The sequence below is a fragment of the Sardina pilchardus genome, chromosome 6 (assembly GCF_963854185.1).
Source record: "Sardina pilchardus chromosome 6, fSarPil1.1, whole genome shotgun sequence".
Taxonomy (NCBI): domain Eukaryota; kingdom Metazoa; phylum Chordata; class Actinopteri; order Clupeiformes; family Clupeidae; genus Sardina; species Sardina pilchardus.
The window spans coordinates 34,476,163-34,494,741 of NC_084999.1; the positions used below are offsets into that span (position 1 = coordinate 34,476,163).

The window sequence follows — 18,579 nt, forward strand, 5'->3', positions numbered from 1 at the left end:
TTTCCCGAGGCATGGCATTTTGGTCCAAAATTCTTACGTAGTCCTGCACTTCTCTGGCGACTCTACGTCACCGGGTCGGTACAAATTAGGAATGAAACGCCCCTTCTGCCCTGGGGTGCGTTTCTAGAAGAGCTAACAACGGCGTTGCTAAACCACCGTGGTACAACGCAACTTGTGATAAAACAACGACTGTGTTACACCTGTTTCCAGAAAGCATCGTACCTGTGTCGCAATTCACTACCTCCGGTGTTCGAACACCATTGTTCCAACAACGTTGTTGAGGACGCAGTGGCACATTTCATTGGTGGGAAAAGTGGCAACGTATAATACCCCACCCACTAGAAAGTCTCTGTCACTGGGTGCCTATCATTTGTTTTTTATACATCCTCCCTTCCTTCCTCGATCCTCGTCCTCACAGAATGATGGGCGGCAACAATGGGATAGTCTATCTGTTCATTATAGATCAGTGGGAACGAGTCTGGAGGACCGAGCATCGAGGATCGAGGAGGGATGTTGACAGGCGCCCACTATGTGTCGACGTGTCTAATCTAAACCTAAAGTGATTGATGCTGGCATTATCATTGCTATCAGGAAAAAACGTAACCTATGCAAGCACATAAATAGTTTGCTTAAGATGTCCAATATATGTAATTATTTGTGTGAAATATCTGAAAAGAATCTGTAAAAAGTATATATGGCCAAGACTAATTACAAATTATCACAATAACAAGTCTGTGTCTAGTGGTTCAGCCGTTGTGCGTCAGTACATTGCGCGAGCAGCCAGAGTTCGCATCTTACCTCTCCATGTCACTTTTGAGTAGCCTACCACACACAACAATATGTTAGAATATATTATGAATATATTTAATTGCTTTACATTGAGTGGCCAGGAACACAACATCAGTTTATATAATAGTTCCACGGTATTACTTATTAGGGTTATTTCCACGTTTCACTGCTCAGATACAAAAGCATGTGCGACTCCCACAGGATTAGAACCTGCAACGTTTAGTTTACAAGTCATCTGCGTTAACCACTGTACTAATGGTCGATATATCTACAATGTTGGTTTATAAACACCATCATAGTAGCCTACCAAAACGCAAACCAACACGCAAATTAACGCAAAGTAACACAAGTAGCAAGAATGGGCCCAACAGGGGAGTCAGTCTTTTAATTTATATTTGCCTACAGCATAGCGCAATCTTTGAGCCACAAGAAAAACAACAACTTTGTGAATTTTGGTTGGGCGCTTGTGATTTTTGGTCAGGCGATCCTGACACTGACGACATCACCAACTGGAACTCCCAGGGTACGCCACAGGTGCGACAGCCCAGGGGCAGTCGTTCAAACGACCAAACTTTGCGTCCTTGTTTGCGATTGAGAGTTTGAACTGCCTTTTCTAGAAACACCAAATCCAAGAACGACGGAGCGAACTCCCAAGGTTGCGACGCAAGTTAGCATACGACGCCTACCTGTGATAAGCCATGTCTGCAGCACTCATTCCCAGATTTACACAAAATCACCATGGTTCGCATGTGCCCCTCCCTTCCAAATTGAAAACCTTTTTCAGAAATGTGAAGTGGGTGGAGTTTTGGGGGGCAGTTACACTTTAAACATTCAAATCAGTGACTTTTCAAGTTTGTTTTTGGCTCTTTTTTTTTTTCTTTTCTTTTTTTGTCCAAGCATTGCCCCATGCCCTCTGATGATCATATGACCATTTTTAACTTGCTATCTTATTTGGTTCCTGAGATATGTTGCTTCGTTTATGGATCGACATGCCCTAGAAAATGGCTGAAAATGCCACTTAAAAAAATAAAACAATTGTATACTTGTAACACTATTTTTGTAACTTCTTTCCCCATCTTACATGAGTGAAAATCCATGCCCCAACTGGGCTTCATCAGATTTGCTGTCCCATTTAAAGATATTTATATTCAACCTTCATTTATTCTCGGAGAGTCATTGAGGGTACCCCTCATTTTCAATGAAGCCGAGATTACAGAAACAATGGAGGAACAAGAGATGTTAAAATAAGATAATAATAAGATAATATACATTACATTGTAGAGGAGGAAGGGGAAAAAATACATGAAATAATAATAATAAAATAATAACAATAATAATAATAATAATAATAATAATAATAATAATAATGACATTTACTCAAAGCAGGTACAAATTGGCATAGGAAGGACTGTGATTACAGATTTGAATTGATTATAGGAAATTGTAGTGTTCATTTTTATATTACACTGAAGATTATTCCAGGAAGTGGAGGCACCATAACAAAAGGCAGACTTGCCCAACTCAGACTGGATACGAGGAACTTTAAGCATCAAAGAGTCATTTGATCTAGTCTGATAGGCACCAGAATTCCACATAAGCATGTCTGAAATATAACCTGGTAATTTCTCAACAATACCTTTGTAAATAAACAAATACCAATGACGTTGTCTCCTCTCTGTCAAAGATGACCACCCCACCCTATCATATAGAACACAATGATGAGTGCTATAGCCATCACCAGTAATGAATCTCAGGGCAGAATGGTAGACTGAGTCCAGGGCTTTAAGTGAAGAAGCAGTAGCATTTTTATATACAGTGAGGAGAAAATGTATTTGATACCATGCTAAAGTTGCCTAAAAAGAGGGATATAAAATCATCATTTGACAATTGATCTTAATGTCTTAATTCAAATAAATAGTAAAAATAAAAACGCGAAGTACACCAATTTTCTTTGTGATTGAAGAATGCATCGTAAATAATGCATAATGCTCATTGAGCTCAATGCAAATCAAACAGGCTAATAGGCCTACTGGAAAAAGCACCATGCCAGTCTCTAGCTAATTGTGAAGGGTATGTGATGATATGGGGTTATTTTAATTCCAAAGGCCAAGGGAACTTTATCGTGATGCATAATATCCTGGATCCATGAAATAGCTGGCCTTTAAAAATAAAACATCTGCCTGCCCCTATGTTAACCCTATGTGTTAAATTCCCATAGGGTTACATAGGGGGTCAAATACTTCCTTCCCCTAGCATTTAAGGAAAACATTTATTTATTTACGATACATTCTTCAATCACAAAGAAAATTGGTGTCCTTGGCAGGTTTGATTTTTACTCATTTTTTTAATTAAGGCATTAAGATCAATTGTCAAATGATGATTTTGTATTCCTGTTTTAGCATGGTGTCAAATACATGTGTTCCACACTGTATTACATCACCATAGAACTGACCTGAAAACTGCTTCAACAACTTTCAACTTCAACAAGCTTTGTTTCTGTAGAAGAAACCATTTTTTTTCTCAGTGTTTTTACTAGGATGGTTATATGGTAATTAAATGTGAGTTTGTCATCCAGCCAGATACCAAGATATTTGTATTCAGAGACTATCAATACTTGAACCATTTACAGTGGTTATTTGCATGCCATTAACCTCAATGTTCCTTGCTCGAGTAAATAACATAAATTGATTAACTGTATCAAATGCTTTTGATAAATCAACAAAAAGGGCAGCACAGTGCTTTTTAATGTCTAAAGCAGATATTATACTATTTGTCACTAATGTGGTAGCTGTCACAGTGCTGTAATTTGTTCTAAACCCAGATTGTTGTGGATTTAATATGTCATGGCATGAAAGAAATGACTTGAGTTGGATATTAAACAATGATTAAAAAATCTTTGACAAACAGGGTAGTTTGGAGATTGGATGGTAATTATTTAAATCATCTCGATCACCCCCTTTGTGCAAAGGTGTCACATGGGCTGGTTTCCATGCACTGGGAAATATGCTCGTCACAATGTAAAGATTAAATACACTATATTGCCAAAAGTATTGGGTCACCTGTCTTGACCCCCATATGAACTTCAGTCACATCCTATTCTTCATCCATAGGGTTTAATATGATGCTGGTCCACTCTTTGTAGCTAGAACAGCTTCTACTCTTCTGGGAAGGCCTTCCACAAGGTTTAGGAGTGTATTTATGGGCATTGTTGACCATTCTTCCAGAAGCGCATTTGTGAGGTCACACACTGATGTTGGACGAGGAGACTGGCTCTCAGTCTGTGCTCTCATTCATCTCAAAGGGGTTCTGTTGGGTTGAGGTCAGAACTCTGTGCAGGCCAGTCAGGTTCATCCACACCAAACTCTGGCATCCTTGCCTTTATGGGCCTTGCTTTATGCACTGGTGCACAGTCATGTTGGAACATGAAAGGGCCATCTCTGAGCTGGGCTTGGCGCTTTAGTTCCAGCGAAGGGAACTTTGAATGCTATCATTAACCAATAGATTTCGGACAATTCCATGCTCCCAACTTTGTGGGAACAGTTTGGATAGCCACTTCCTGTTTCAACATGACAGGAAGGTACATACAGATGGTACGGGTTGAGAATGCTCCTTTCTTTCCCGCACATCGGGACTCCCGAAGCATCGGGAAAACTGCAACCGCAAGGGGGCAACATAGACCGCCCTAATAATATGAAGGTTCGGCTCATGGAAAAACCCGAGGACACCGCGCTGGTGACAAGCGGAGAAAAGAGACATGACGCTCGGCATGTTAGATTGCAGTTGCAGAGTTTTCGAATGTTTACAGCCTACCTCACAGCTCTCTCACTCGACGTAGCTTATAACTCAGTCAGTCCAGCAGAGATGCCAGAGCAACGTTTTGGTCAATGGAGAGGGAGAGAAATGCTTCGCATATCCGTCTCATTTAATCATTAAAATTAAAGTGATGACTGGCGAAATTAATCAAACGACGTTTCAATAAACCATTGTTGAAATGAATGAAAATGGTTTTAGAAACATATAGGCCTATCAGAAGGAAATAGCCTTCAATTCAACCTGAAATACTCGAAAGGCAACCTTAGATTAATTCATGAATTCATTACGGTTACAAGACCGCATTTCCGTGAATAGGCTATTATTGTCAACGTCAAGGCGAAGACGAAAGAGATGGACAAGATGGACATTTTGGCAACATTTACATGCTAGGAATACTTAGAAATGTGTAGGCTATTTTAAAACGGAGGCATGTTCATTTTAACGGCGACGCTGGGTAGCCAGCACTTGTTATCACAGATTTTGTCCCCACCACTTTTGACGACTGAAAATAAAATGTATTTAACAGAAATCTCTTTAATACATGCCTATGCTTGTCACTTTACTTATAACCGTAGGCTACATGCATTGTAACAATGGATGGTCAGATATGCGATAGGGCAGTGAGGGTAATTCATTGTAACCATCGACTAGCAGGCCTAGCTCCGCAAAATAAGTTTAGCAACGTATGTATCGTATGCATGTTCATGTTGATTCAGAGATAGGCATAGACTACCATAGGCTGCTGGGCGTCAAGCTATATGACAGCATGTTATCATGTGGTGAATTAATAACTAACGTCAGTTTAACATGTCAGAACTTTTGATCGGCGTTTCAAGTACATATGCCGAATAAAGCCTGTTAATGTTCACATCCAGCTGTGGCGCAAGTGGTTGAAGCATAGGAGTCGTACGCCAGCGACCGGGGTTCAAAACCCAGTTGAGGCACCTCTCGGAAATCATCAAAACAAAATGCGTCGATTTATTAAAAAAAATTGAAAGACTTTCTGGTTTGAGATTCATTTTATGTTTGCGATGTCTGCTGAAAAGAAAAGTTAATATGTTAATTCGTGGTTCAGCGCGCACTCACACACATTTTTACATTGACATAGTGTCGGGCTCAAGTGTCGTCCTCAGTGCCGCATATAGGCTATAATGTAGTGAACTGGTTAGACGAGTGTGGGGGAGGGGGAATGATCGCACAAGACAATTGCTCTTCATGAAATGAATCTCACAGGCGGCTGTCGATTTTTAAATGTAGCCTACTACACCACTTGCGAAATCGGACGTGGCACATAGCCTAATTATTAGGCTACTGGATAGCAAATCCATAGACTTTGTTATATCCTTGGCGGAGATAATAATTAGGCCTATCAAATTAAAAGCACACTACGACAGGTATACTATCACGCAACACAAGAGAGCATTTAGCGATGGGGCAGTTGTGAATGAGTGCTTAACACCCTGGAGTCTAAATATCCCCGGGGGATTTGAAAAACTGTTCCAAACACACATCTCAATCTCTGCTTTTATCATATTATAGAAACACCATTAGAAGCCTTTAATCAACTCGTTTTCAAATATATAACCTATGTTTTAAGAGAATATGGCAATGATAATGGCACTTTCTAAAAACAATAAATTCTTAGGATTTGTCCTCTCACCTGCAGCAGGCCCATTCAAAAGCCCATCCACCTAATTTGCATTTGAAAGAGCCAATCACTAAAGTGACACATTTAGTCTAGCCTACTTTATGAGTTTTTTTTGACCCCTCTAATAAATTGCCTATAGTCCTACTACGATAATGGAGGAAGGGCTGCCTAACTGTTCCCCCTAAGAGTTTTTTCATAAGATAAAATGTTTACTCTATTTAAGTTTAGGATTTGGTAGACAAGACAACCTCGGAAAAGTTCTTCAGATAAACAATGTTTTATTGAATTAAAGGAAAGAAAATGTATCGCCAGGGTTTCGGGGCTTGCGAAGGCATTCGTTGATCTTATCGATGCAGTCCTTGCGGCCACTTCTCCCCATCGTAGGAAACTTTCTGCTTAGTGTTGACAACACAAAGGTCTTGACGTTGTGTGGCAGTGCTTGCTTGCCCTTCGATCCATCCCAGTTGGTGGTTTTGCACCAGGCTCTGTAGTGCTCCTTTGTGGTGATGGCTCTGAAGAGCAGGCATCCCTATCTACCAACGTTGCCGCGACTCTGTTGGTGAATTCGAGCATGTTGTTCTGGGCCAACAGCAAGCAAAGTCACGTCATCGTGCTGAGAAGGAACTTGAATGCTGTTGTCGAATGTGGCAGAGAATAGGCCTACAGAAGAAGACTTTAACTATTACTTATATATTCTTATGACGAAACGCGAAGAAAAAATACGAGGACTGACCATCTCGCCTCTCCGCGTTTCCCCCAATATCATGGCGACAAAGAGAAATAAATATGATTTGACATTTTAATGTTTGTAGCGCGCCAGTTTACCCAGTGTGTGTGAATTGAGTAGTTCCTTAAAATACGGAACAAGGAGCGTCCCGTAGGCTATCTGTTTAATACAGAAGAAGACTTTAACTATTACTTATATATTTCTTATAACGAAACGCGAAGAACAAATACGAGGACTGACCATCTCGCCTCTCCGCGTTTCCCCCAATATCATGGCGACAAAGAGAAATAAATATGATTTGACATTTTAATGTTTGTAGCGCGCCAGTTTACCCAGTGTGTGTGCATTGAGTAGTTCCTTAAAATAGCCTACGGAACAAAGAGCGTCCCGTAGGCTATCTGTTTAATACGGAAGAAGACTTTAACTATTACTTATATATTTCTTATAACGCTGGCTGTAGGCGATTTCTATAACCATTTTCATTCATTTCAACAATGGTTCATTGAAGTGTCGTTTGAATAATTTCGCCAGTCATCACCTTCATTTTAATGATTCAATGAGATTAAGGAGTCGACTATTGACGGATATGCGGTCTTCATCATTAAATGCAGTTGAAACTTTCTGCCACCTGGTGGTTGTTTGGGTGCATTGCCTTAGCCTCGAAAAAAATCGGCTTGACGCACTGCGGGATCTCTTCGGGAGTCCCGCGGGAGAAGGTGCATTCTCAACCCGTACCCACTGTACAAGACATGGATCTCAGAGTTTGGTGTGGATGAACTTGACTGGCCTGCACAAGAGTGCTGACCTCAACCCGATAGAACACCTTTGGGATGAATTAGAGCAGAAACTGAGAGCCAGTCTCCTTGCCCAACATCAGTGTGTGACTCACAAATGTGCTTCTAGAAGCATGGGCAAAAATTCCCATAAACACACTCCTAAACCTTATGGAAAGCCTTCCCAGAAAAGTCGAAGCTGTTATAAATGCAAAGGGTGGACCAACCTCATATTAAGCTCTATGGATTAAGAATGGGATGTCACTTAAGTCATTAGGGGGGGTCAAGGCAAGTGACTCAATACTTTTGGCAATATAGTGTATATGCGTTATATGCTTTGTGATGATAGGAGCAGACAATTTAAGAAAAAAAGGATCTAAATGATCTTCTCCAGTAGCACTCTTAGTGTCAATAGTGTGTAATACCTTAGACACTTCATTTTCAGAGAGAGGTTGAGAAGTAAACTTAGAAACATGGTTTATGTGCTGCACACAATTGTCAACTATCTGAGGAGATCCTTTGAACTCTTTATCAAATAAATGCCCAGCTTCAACAAAATGTTTATTGAAAGCCAGGGTCATTTCATTTTGTTCAGATATGAGACAGTCATCATATTCGATATGGGTGGGCAAATAATTAGTCATTGTGTTTTTGTGTTATATACAGCACCCTCAGCATGTATGGCATGTTATGAACAGCTTACAAATTGCTAAGCTACTTTTCTATTTCTTTCTACAGTAATTGTTTTGATTATTTCACTTTTGACTATGTACAGCACTTTGTGCCCACTAGTTCAAACTTTGTGTAGAAATAAAATAGATTTACTTGAATAGAAATTGGTTATTTTAATAGAATATAAATAATTCTATACACAGGTATCAGAGCTCTATAGAACAGGGAAGACCATCAAACGCATTGACCGGCCTACCAATGACCAGCACAATATCAAGTAAGAAACAGGATAAGAACCTTGAAATATCCCGCATTGTTCTCATTTAGGCTTACCATTGTTCAGGGATGCAAACTTTAGCTAAATGAAAATGCTGTAGGTGGGGGGGGGGGGGACGTGGGAGGAATCAATTAAAGAACCATGCCTTCCTGAATTTGACACACGCTACAGTAGGGTAGGCCAGACAGTTTTCTGTGAATTTCTCGAGAACCGAAGGGCCTAGGATGACCAAATTATAGTCTCAAGGGGCCATGACTACACATGCCATATCCACTCATGTGAGGTATAGCGCTTCATAGACATTGTAATCGCACACACACACATGCTGGCAAGCAGGCCGGCACACACACACTCACAAATGAACCCACACACACACATGTACACAAACACACACTACTGTATAAGTATGCACACACTCATTTACCCCTCATTCAACCCCCCCCCCCCCCCCCCCCCCCTCAGGTGATGAATTTGCATCCCTGATGTTTTTATGCACTAATCATAAAGTAGGATAGTTTGTGCCGATATGTGTTTTGAAATGCTATTCTGCTTTGAAGATGTAACAGCATGGTGGAAAAGTTCCTCAGCCTGGACCTGGAAGATCCTTCGCTTGACTTACAGCTCTACATGAAGGAAGTGGTGTTACCCTTCTCTGAATATGAAGGCTGATATTTATACTCGTAATGCAATTTAAATTCTTCAATTCTTTCAATGTTCACATGCAGTGCACGTTTTTTTCCCTCTAAATTGTCCTATGAATATTCACACAGTAGCATTGCAAGTTGATTATTTCTTATCATTCATCTAAAATATGTAGCTTTTTTGTTGTCATCCCAAGGCTGCAGGTAATTTACTGTAATTTGGTTAAAGAAATGAAAATAAAATAATACTTGATGATGGTGTTTTTCACATCTAACTTACTTACTGTACATCTTCCTTACAGTATAACTTTGGGAGGCTAGACTTAATTTTCCTTTTCCTTGTATACAGTGTTTGCTCCTGAATCTGTGATGTTTGTGTAACATAATGTCATAATTGCCAAATTGAATTAAACAAAATGTGGTTTTTTTTTATTATTATTATTTATTCCATTTATTACCTTGTAGTTTCAGTGTGATTATACTAGATTTAGTTGACTGTATTGAGAGCCACAGGATGTGGATCAGGGCAAATCTTTTATACTGAAGAACAGTAGGCCTACAGAGGCTTCCAAGTCGTGCCTGTTAATTCAATCTGCATAATTGACCTTCACTGTCTGAAAACTCTTAGTCATTGCCACAGACTTAACAGTTAGCGCTATAGAAATTGCCAATGCTGTGGTTGGTTTGTTTGTCTGTCAGAAAGAAGGATTATATTTCTGTGGTCTTGTTACACATGATATTAGAATCCTGGACCAGGCCTGAGATGACCAAATTGCTTGTTGCAATATTCAGTGTATCTACTCTGTCCTTCCCTCTAATCCCTGCGCTAAAATACAAACAAGAGGTGAGGTGACAATAAGGTGAGATTACATGACATGAAGAAGTGAGGTGACAATGGCACAAGGCCCAGCCTTCTCAATGTGGCTTTTCTCAATATTGTGTGAGAGCTTGCCCTATGTGTCAATAGGATTAACTTGTCTCCACAGATTGTACCTAGTTACCTTCCTCCAGTAAATTGATAGTTGATTGGTGTCTATATTTAACCTGTGGAATTAGTGTGGTTCTGCGAAATAGTTGGTAACGACGTGATAACTTCGTTATCTTAAGGAGAATGACACCACTAACTGTTTAACAGTTTAAATCTTATTTACAGATAATGTTGGGTGTAAAGTTGGTGACAAAAGCTTGTAATTGCTCAATGGGATTGACCAATTATTGGTAAAAAGCCCATCAGTGGAATGAACTGCTGCGGGAGAGGAAAAGGAAGTGGCAAAGATGAGCATTTCAACCAAACAAGTGGCATTGCCATCTGCAAGTATTACTAATGTAAAAAACGCCAAAATGAATAGTTTACAGGTATATAATGTTAATGAGGTTTACAATTTTTTTCTGTTGATACAATCAGCCAGTGATTTATGGTAAACCACTTGAAATTTAGGAAATGTCCTCAGCGTTGTGTGCAATAGACAGATATGCTAAAGAATATCTTGAAATTGACTTAAAAACTAAATAAAAAGCAGCCAACAAACCCTTCTTAAGTGATAAAAATGTGAGCCTGATTTACTTTTAAAAAAATGTTAGGTAACTTTCTGCATCAGATTATTATATAGTCAATATTAGTCAAGTTACTAAATTAAATTGACTTTACTTATTGAATTAAGTAGTACTTCCAAAACTAATTTCTTACATTCAAGAAATTAAGTATCTTATACTAGTGGTTCCCAACCTGGGGCCCGGGAACCCTACCACGGGCCGCCAGGGATTGCAGGGGGTCCGCACAGTGTTGCCTGGGCTGATGTTGTGAGGTTACTAAAATTATGTTTGTGCACATTAAATGTATAAAATCCTAATAACAGACCCAATTGGATAATCAAAACTATGTATAATCCATATGTAAAACATATTTTTGTTCCACATTTAAATTCATTTGTAGCTATTTATTACCTCTGACCTCTAAAGTTGCAAGCAACCTTCAGGTCGGCTAGGCCAGGCATTGGTAACAATAATAATACATTTTGTTTATAATGCACTTTACATTAAGTCAATGATCTCAAAGTGCTAGTTGAGATCATTGACTCAATTGATAATTAGAGCACTCTATTATCCGGTTTCTTGTAATTATAATTTTTCATAGGTGATATTATTCTTCTAACGCTTTTTGTGCGTCCAATTCAGCTTCAACCGTTTAACGTAGAAACTTCATTCAAACTGCGCTGCGTAGGTCTTACTTAACTGACTTCAGCCAGAGACACTTATATATGAGGAGACACTACACTGGAAAAATCGCCCATTGAAATGCATGGGCTAACTTCGTAACGCAAAGATGGCAGGTGTTTACACCGGTTACACCCGCCTCTTCCAGTGCCGTTGCTCCAATCATTTTGCCGATCCTTGGCGGTCACGCATGCGCAGTCCAATATTACCAGTAAGAAAGGGATTAATTAATTTGATACAAAACCATCAAACCTTTTCAGCGATTTTAGTTTGATTTTTGTCGTGATACAATCTCATTAAGACTACAGATCCTGTTTCACTACTTCCTCTGTCCACAACTGTTTCAAAATAAAAGTCCTCACTGCAATAATGCACTATTAAATCATTTAACCATTGAAACTGCTCAACTATTTAACTGTTCAACCATTCCAACTGTCAGTTATCATCAACTATGCCTCCAGTCAACTATATGAAACCTCCACGTACCTAGCAACCAACATAGCAACCAGTAAAATTAAACATTTATGACAGTTTCCATAGCAACTAACATGATTATACTACCGTAACTTTTTTATTTCTGATAGTGGCCATCATGGATACCCTAGCAACAAATGTTTCCAAATAAAAGTCCTCACTAGCAAGTTAGCTAGTTAGCATTGTTAGCATAGTTAACATTTTTTGCATAACTGCTAAAAATCATTAGCCAAGTTAGCTTATCATCTTGGTTAGCATTATTAGCATGGTTAGTATTGTTAGCAAAACTGCTAGCAAACATGAGCTAAGTTAGCTAAGCAATCTGATTAGCATATTAGCATTATTAACATAACTGCTACCAAACATTAAACATCCATTAAACTCTATCGCCATCCATTTAAAATGATTTAGGCCTACCTATCAACATCAATTAAACTATCGGTCTGTCAACATTCATTAAATTATCTTTTTATCAACAGCTTTTAAGCTATCCATATTCAATTTAAAACTGTCTAACTTCGCACTGTCAACTTTCATAAACTATGAAACCACCATGTATACCCTAGCAACACCTTAGTAACCATATCTACATGATTTATCTGTACATTTTTGCATTTTCATGCACTCCTAATTTCCTTGGAATTACATTCTCTAGTTCATCCCTGGACCCCGACTGTTGAATAAAACAATGTCCTGTGTGCGTATGCGGGTAGGAGTTCGGGGCCCTCAAGGAAAAAAGGTTGGGAAACACTGGCCTATACAAAGACTAGCCTTGCATATACGTAGTAATCTGGTGCAAAAAGTTGCTACCTTTTTTAAGTAGATCAGACACACTATTTTGTATAACTGAAATGCTTCCATGCTCACGGGTGATAGATGATGCTAAGGCCTTGTGAGATTGATCCTCGTTATGAGGCTGTGTATCATGGCCTGTCTGAAAGTCCTAGTCCTAAATATATTGACAGTGTGTTTGGGGTGGTCTGTTTCTGTATGAAAGAGCCTGGCACAATGAAGTCTGTGGCGGCTTTGGATTTTTTTAAGTTGGATACACAAATCAACTACACCCTGTACACTGTATGTGAAAATCCATGCCCCCACCTGGGCTTCATCGGTTCCATTTAAAAACATTTATACAGCACCCTCCACATTTATTGCACACACACACATGCATGCAGGCAAGCAAGCACACAAACACACAAAATTAAATGAAAATGATACTTCATAATGGTATTTTTCACATCTAACTTGTATACAGCGTTTGCACCTCAATCGGTGATATAGTTTCAGTCAGTGTTTCTTAATGTTTGTGTTACACTTGTGTAAGATAAGTGTCATAATTGCAACATTTAAACAAACAAAATGTGGGTTTTTTTTAATTATTCATTTATTTATTGCCATGTTTTACAATAATTAAGGTCTAGCTGTATTGAGAGCCACAGGATGTGGGTCAGGGCACATTGTTTATACAGAAGAACAGTACAGAGACTTCCAGGTCATGTCTGTTCATTTAATCCACATAATTGACCTTCACTGTCTGAAGACTCTTAGTCATTGACACAAAATTCACAGCTAACCCTATGAAAATTACCAATGCTGTGGTTTGTTTGTCTGTCAGAAAGAAGGATTATATTTCTGTGGTCTTGTTAAACATGATATTAGAATCCTGGACCAGGCCTGAGATGTTGCAATATTCAGTGTATCTACTCTGTCCTTCCCTCTAATCCCTGTGCTAAAATACAAACAAGAGGTGAGGTGACAATAAGGTGAGCTTACATGACATGAAGAGGTGAGGTGACAATGGCACAAGTCCCAGCCTTCTCAATGTGGCTTTTCTCAATATTGTGTGAGAGCTTGCCCTTTGTGTCAATGGGATTAACTTGTCTCCACAGACTGTTACCTTCCTCCAGTAAATTTGAATCCCATAAATAACACTCATGGCACAGTAGTAAATGTAGTGTTTGTACAATGTAAGTTTTGTAAATTGTCAACAGGTATTGATAGTGATGGTTATAGAGATGGTGTCTACATTCAACCCATGGAATTAGTGTGATTCTGCTAAATAGTTTGTTAACAACAGAATTTTGAACGTGAACTGTGTTATCTCAAGAGGAATGACGCCACTAACTGCCTTTAACAGTGTAAATCTTATTTACAGATAATGTTGGGTGCAAACTTGGTGACGCAAGTTTAATTCTAATTGCTCAATGGGATTTACCAATAATTGGTAAAAGGCATTAGTGGAATGAACTCCTGGTGATACAATCAAGCTTAAAACACCATTCTAGCTTTACATTTAAACAGTGTGGGAGAGAAAAAGGAAGTGGCAAAGATGAGCATTTCAACAAAACAAAAATCCTCTCGTGCTATTCCACCATACATTATAGTTTTACATGCTTAGAAAAGTGCCATGTTTTACTTTGTGTCACCACTTGATCGTGTAACTACTTGTGTAGTGGAAAATGTGGAGGTGTTTGGTAGCTTCTAACTTCATCTCTGTTTGGATCATAATGAATGAATTAGGCAAAGCAAGTGCTAGCAAAGTGGTGCTGCACACATTAAGACGCTAGAGGTATGTGTTAACTCCTAGTTAAGCGAATAACATAGTTTAATATGACAAAACGGTGGAGTGTTGCTTCAAAGGGATATTCCACCATTTGGGGAATTAAGCTCATGTTCCACCTCCCCTCGAGCAGTTGAAACATTAGATCATCAGTGATATCAAGCACTAACTGCTTGTTGCCTACGTGGACTATTTGCAGGTGCTGCGTGATATCACTGCGCCCATGGCACGTTTGCAACATTCCTTGATTATTACACTAGAATGAGAGTGTAGTTCAATGGCAAATCATCCTAGAAAATGGCCACGTTTCATTTTCCGTGTGCCTTGATGCACTTTCTAACTTGAGAAGAGACAAGTTACTGGAAAATTACCAGAAATCTTAGTCACTTTAACAATAAGCGTAATGCTAGCAGTGATATGCTAATGGTCTAAACCGATTCAATGATCTATGCTAGGCTGGAGCTAAAAGTTGTATCGCCAGACTCAGAACGGCTGGATGAACGGGAAAAGGGTAAATATCAATTGTTTTGCTCGAGGGGAGGTGGAAAATTAGCTTAATTCCCCAAATGGTTGAATATCCCTTTAAGCTCATTCCATTGGTTTTCTATGGAGTTCAGATCAGATCAGGGAAGTCAAATAATGATGACAGAAAAAATATTTTATGTTCAGCAAACCGATTTGTTTTGATCTGGACAGATGTTTTGGATTGTTTACCTGCTGGATGATCCAATCATGACAGGCATCCCGATTTTGATTCATGATGCCATGAAACCTAATGATTTTGCAAGGACCTTTGGATAAAAAAAAACCCCAGAGCATCATCGACCCTCCACCATACTTATACTCGGGCATGAGGTTCCTTACAGTTTAGTCATTCTTTTACGTTCTGTAGGCCTACACCTAACCCACCTTGAATGTTTGTTGGAAAAAAGCTCTATTACCTTTTCATTTCACCGTAGAGCCTGATTCCAGTTACGTTTAGCTCCAGAGGTTAAAATATGTAGTTGAATGGCAAAAAATATGTGTTTTGTCTTTTCCCCCTTATATCCGCGTTTCTTTAACAGTGATTCTTATGGATTTTTTGCCTCTCTTTCCATCCTCCTCTAAACAGGGTAGTTGGGGCAACTTGGGCTGGACCTCCCAAAGATCTGTGTCATTTACAACACCTGGCTGCTCAAAACTGGTCTGAAAATACTCAATGATTCATTACATTCTGTTCATTCCTTTTTCAGGCGGAAGGCTAGAAAGTATCAGATCCAGATCCACCTGTTTTTCAAATAGCACTTTTCCCCACCAACAGTCCTTATCTACTCTGCTTATAAAGCTATGTCCTCCTCATCAGGGTCACTAAATTCACTAGCAATGGTCTGATTTATTTAATTATATAAATGTGTTCTTTCATTCATTTATTCATTCTATACACATTGGGAGCAACACATGTCTCTCTTAATTTGCTGTTTTTTGTATATGGCCAGTGTCTCTCTCTCTTGAATCTGCTGTCTTGTCCTGTGTGAGCCAGTCACCAAAATGAATTCATGGCAATTTGCGTCATTTTGGCCTGGACTGAGTGTGCATTCAGTGTTCACTCAGGGGCAAGATAGCCATGGGTCTTGCAAGTACAAGTACCTGTTATCCTGACGTACTGTACCAAGGTACTTTGTTCTTATTTGAACTGTGTTAGATCCAGTGCTAATGACCCAGTTATCCTTCAACACCCATGTTGAAGAATGACTGGGGAGTTTGACCTCCGTGTAACTTTATTTTTTATACCTTAATGAAACAAAAAACACTGGCTGTCATTAACAGTGCCATTTTACAGATTTCACACTTTAATGAAAATCTGCCCAGGATTGGGTTTAGCCTTTAATCTGTCACATCTCTGTCGCCTTCCTGATCACATTTGGGTTCCACCTCTGCTGTAGTAATCCTGCCTAAACCCCATTAGAGTACACTATATAACTACTGCCCAGGACCTTGAGACAAAGAAGCAGCATATGCAAGAGCTGTTTTGTTCATCCTTACCAGTTGTACACAAAGTAACAAAACTAGCAACAGCAAAATGAATGGATTTGAGGGTGACAACTACTACATACCTATGTCCAACCGGACAGGGTTGGTGAGGAATCCTTTTGAATACGAGCAGTACTACCTCGGGGATCCTTGGCAATACAAGTTTCTTGCTTTCTACATGTTCTGCCTCATCTGCACTGGCTTCCCCATCAATGGCATGACTCTTCTGGTCACAGCGCTGCACAAGAAACTTCGACAACCTCTTAACTATATTCTGGTTAACCTCGCTGTGGCTGGTATGATCATGGTACTCTTTGGTTTCACGATTACCATCACTTCTGCAGTAAATGGCTATTTCTATTTTGGACCCATGGGCTGTGCTGTGGAGGGCTTCATGGCAACCCTAGGAGGTAGGTGATCATGCACTTGTTTTGCTTTCATGGTCCTCATTATGTTTTTGTAATGTGTTTATAGAAGTAAATTAGGAAAACACTTCCTTGACAGACTGAGTACAACAGTTTTAAAACGCTCACCGTGTCAGTCGTACATTATCCATTTTAAGTGGACTTATCTCAGCAACTTTTGTTTACTTTCAGGTGAAGTAGCTCTTTGGTCACTGGTGGTTCTTGCTGTCGAAAGATACATTGTTGTGTGCAAGCCTATGGGAAGCTTCAAATTCTCTGACACTCATGCCCTGGCGGGAATAGCATTCACCTGGGTCATGGCTATGTCCTGTGCGGCCCCCCCACTGGTTGGCTGGTCAAGGTACAGTACTAATGACAATAAGTACAGTGACAAAATGCATGTGCACCAAGGTTACTTAAAGAATTCTGGGGGGAATAATCCAATGTTCCAAACATTTCAATGTTTATTTTGCGTATAGACTACTGCAGCATGCAGTATGGTACTACGAACATCTTTACACTTTGTGATCACCCTCACATTTCAAATGGCTCCTATACTTTCTTTACCATGCTCAGGTACATCCCTGAGGGCCTGCAGTGCTCCTGTGGACCAGACTACTACACCTTGAACGAAAAGTACAACAATGAGTCATATGTCATCTACATGTTTGTTGTTCACTTCTTCCTCCCTGTCATTGTCATCGTCTTCACTTATGGCAGCCTCGTGTGCACAGTCAAGGCGGTATGGAATTTTATTTTCTGTACTATCACACAATTATATATACACATTATAGACCAATACAAACACACAGATGGACACTGAGAAAGCAAAAAATGTAATGTAGGGTGTTGCTCATCTTTGCCTGACACTGTCCTTTACATGATCAGGCTGCAGCAGCGCAACAGGAATCAGCTTCCACACAGAAGGCTGAGAGGGAGGTGACACGGATGTGCGTCCTGATGGTGGTTGGCTTCCTGGTAGCTTGGACACCTTATGCCACTGTGGCAGCCTGGATCTTTTTCAATAAGGGAGCTCCTTTCACTGCCCAGTTCATGGCCATCCCTGCCTTCTTCTCCAAGAGCTCATCAATATTCAACCCTTGCATCTATGTACTTTTGAACAAGCAGGTCAGTATTTCACCCCACATTTGCGGAGGACAGGAACTGTTTTATTGGGCGTTCCTCTAGATTGATAATTTTGCATTGTTTCCATTAGAATATCAGATCAAGCTTAATCTAATATCTCTCGTTCTCTCTCTCTGTCCAGTTCCGAAGCTGCATGCTCTCTACCGTCTTTGGGAAAGCTATGGAGGATGAGACCTCTGTTTCGACCAGCAAGACAGAAGTATCCAGTGTGGGCCCAGCATAAATCTCAACGCCTACTACTGGGCCATACGCTTACTTCTTCTCTCAGAATGTGCATGGGTGATTCAGTGGAAATTGAGGGGAGGGTTTTTTTTATGTCTTCCTGTACACCTCTGTTATTTTATTCACATTCCCACTGCACACTATCATTATTGTTTGGGGGCCATTTTGTCAACCAGGCAATGATTTGGTTGTTTTGTAAATATGTTGTA

General features: G+C 39.7%; 2 protein-coding genes across 5 annotated transcripts in view; both read left to right on the forward strand.

Annotated features, from left to right (window-relative positions):
• The window catches only part of msh5 (mutS homolog 5), a 137,449-nt gene extending 127,677 nt beyond the window's left edge, over positions 1–9,772 (forward strand). For 2 of the 4 annotated variants that reach the window (XM_062539648.1, XM_062539649.1), the window contains exons 24-25: positions 8,626–8,699; positions 9,257–9,772. In XM_062539648.1, coding sequence (XP_062395632.1) covers positions 8,626–8,699; positions 9,257–9,368 — 186 coding nt within the window. In that variant the 3' untranslated portion in view covers positions 9,369–9,772. The remainder of the gene's footprint in view (positions 1–8,625; positions 8,700–9,256) is intronic. The other 2 variants (XM_062539650.1, XM_062539652.1) reach the window with 2 other exon arrangements.
• Positions 9,773–16,635: 6,863 nt separating this feature from the next.
• Positions 16,636–18,371, forward strand: LOC134083346 (green-sensitive opsin-3-like). Its single transcript, XM_062539653.1, has 5 exons — positions 16,636–17,008; positions 17,195–17,363; positions 17,579–17,744; positions 17,891–18,130; positions 18,270–18,371. Exons 1-5 carry the CDS (start codon positions 16,648–16,650, stop codon positions 18,369–18,371), a joined length of 1,038 nt encoding a protein of 345 aa, XP_062395637.1. The 5' UTR covers positions 16,636–16,647.
• Positions 18,372–18,579: the final 208 nt, after the last annotated feature.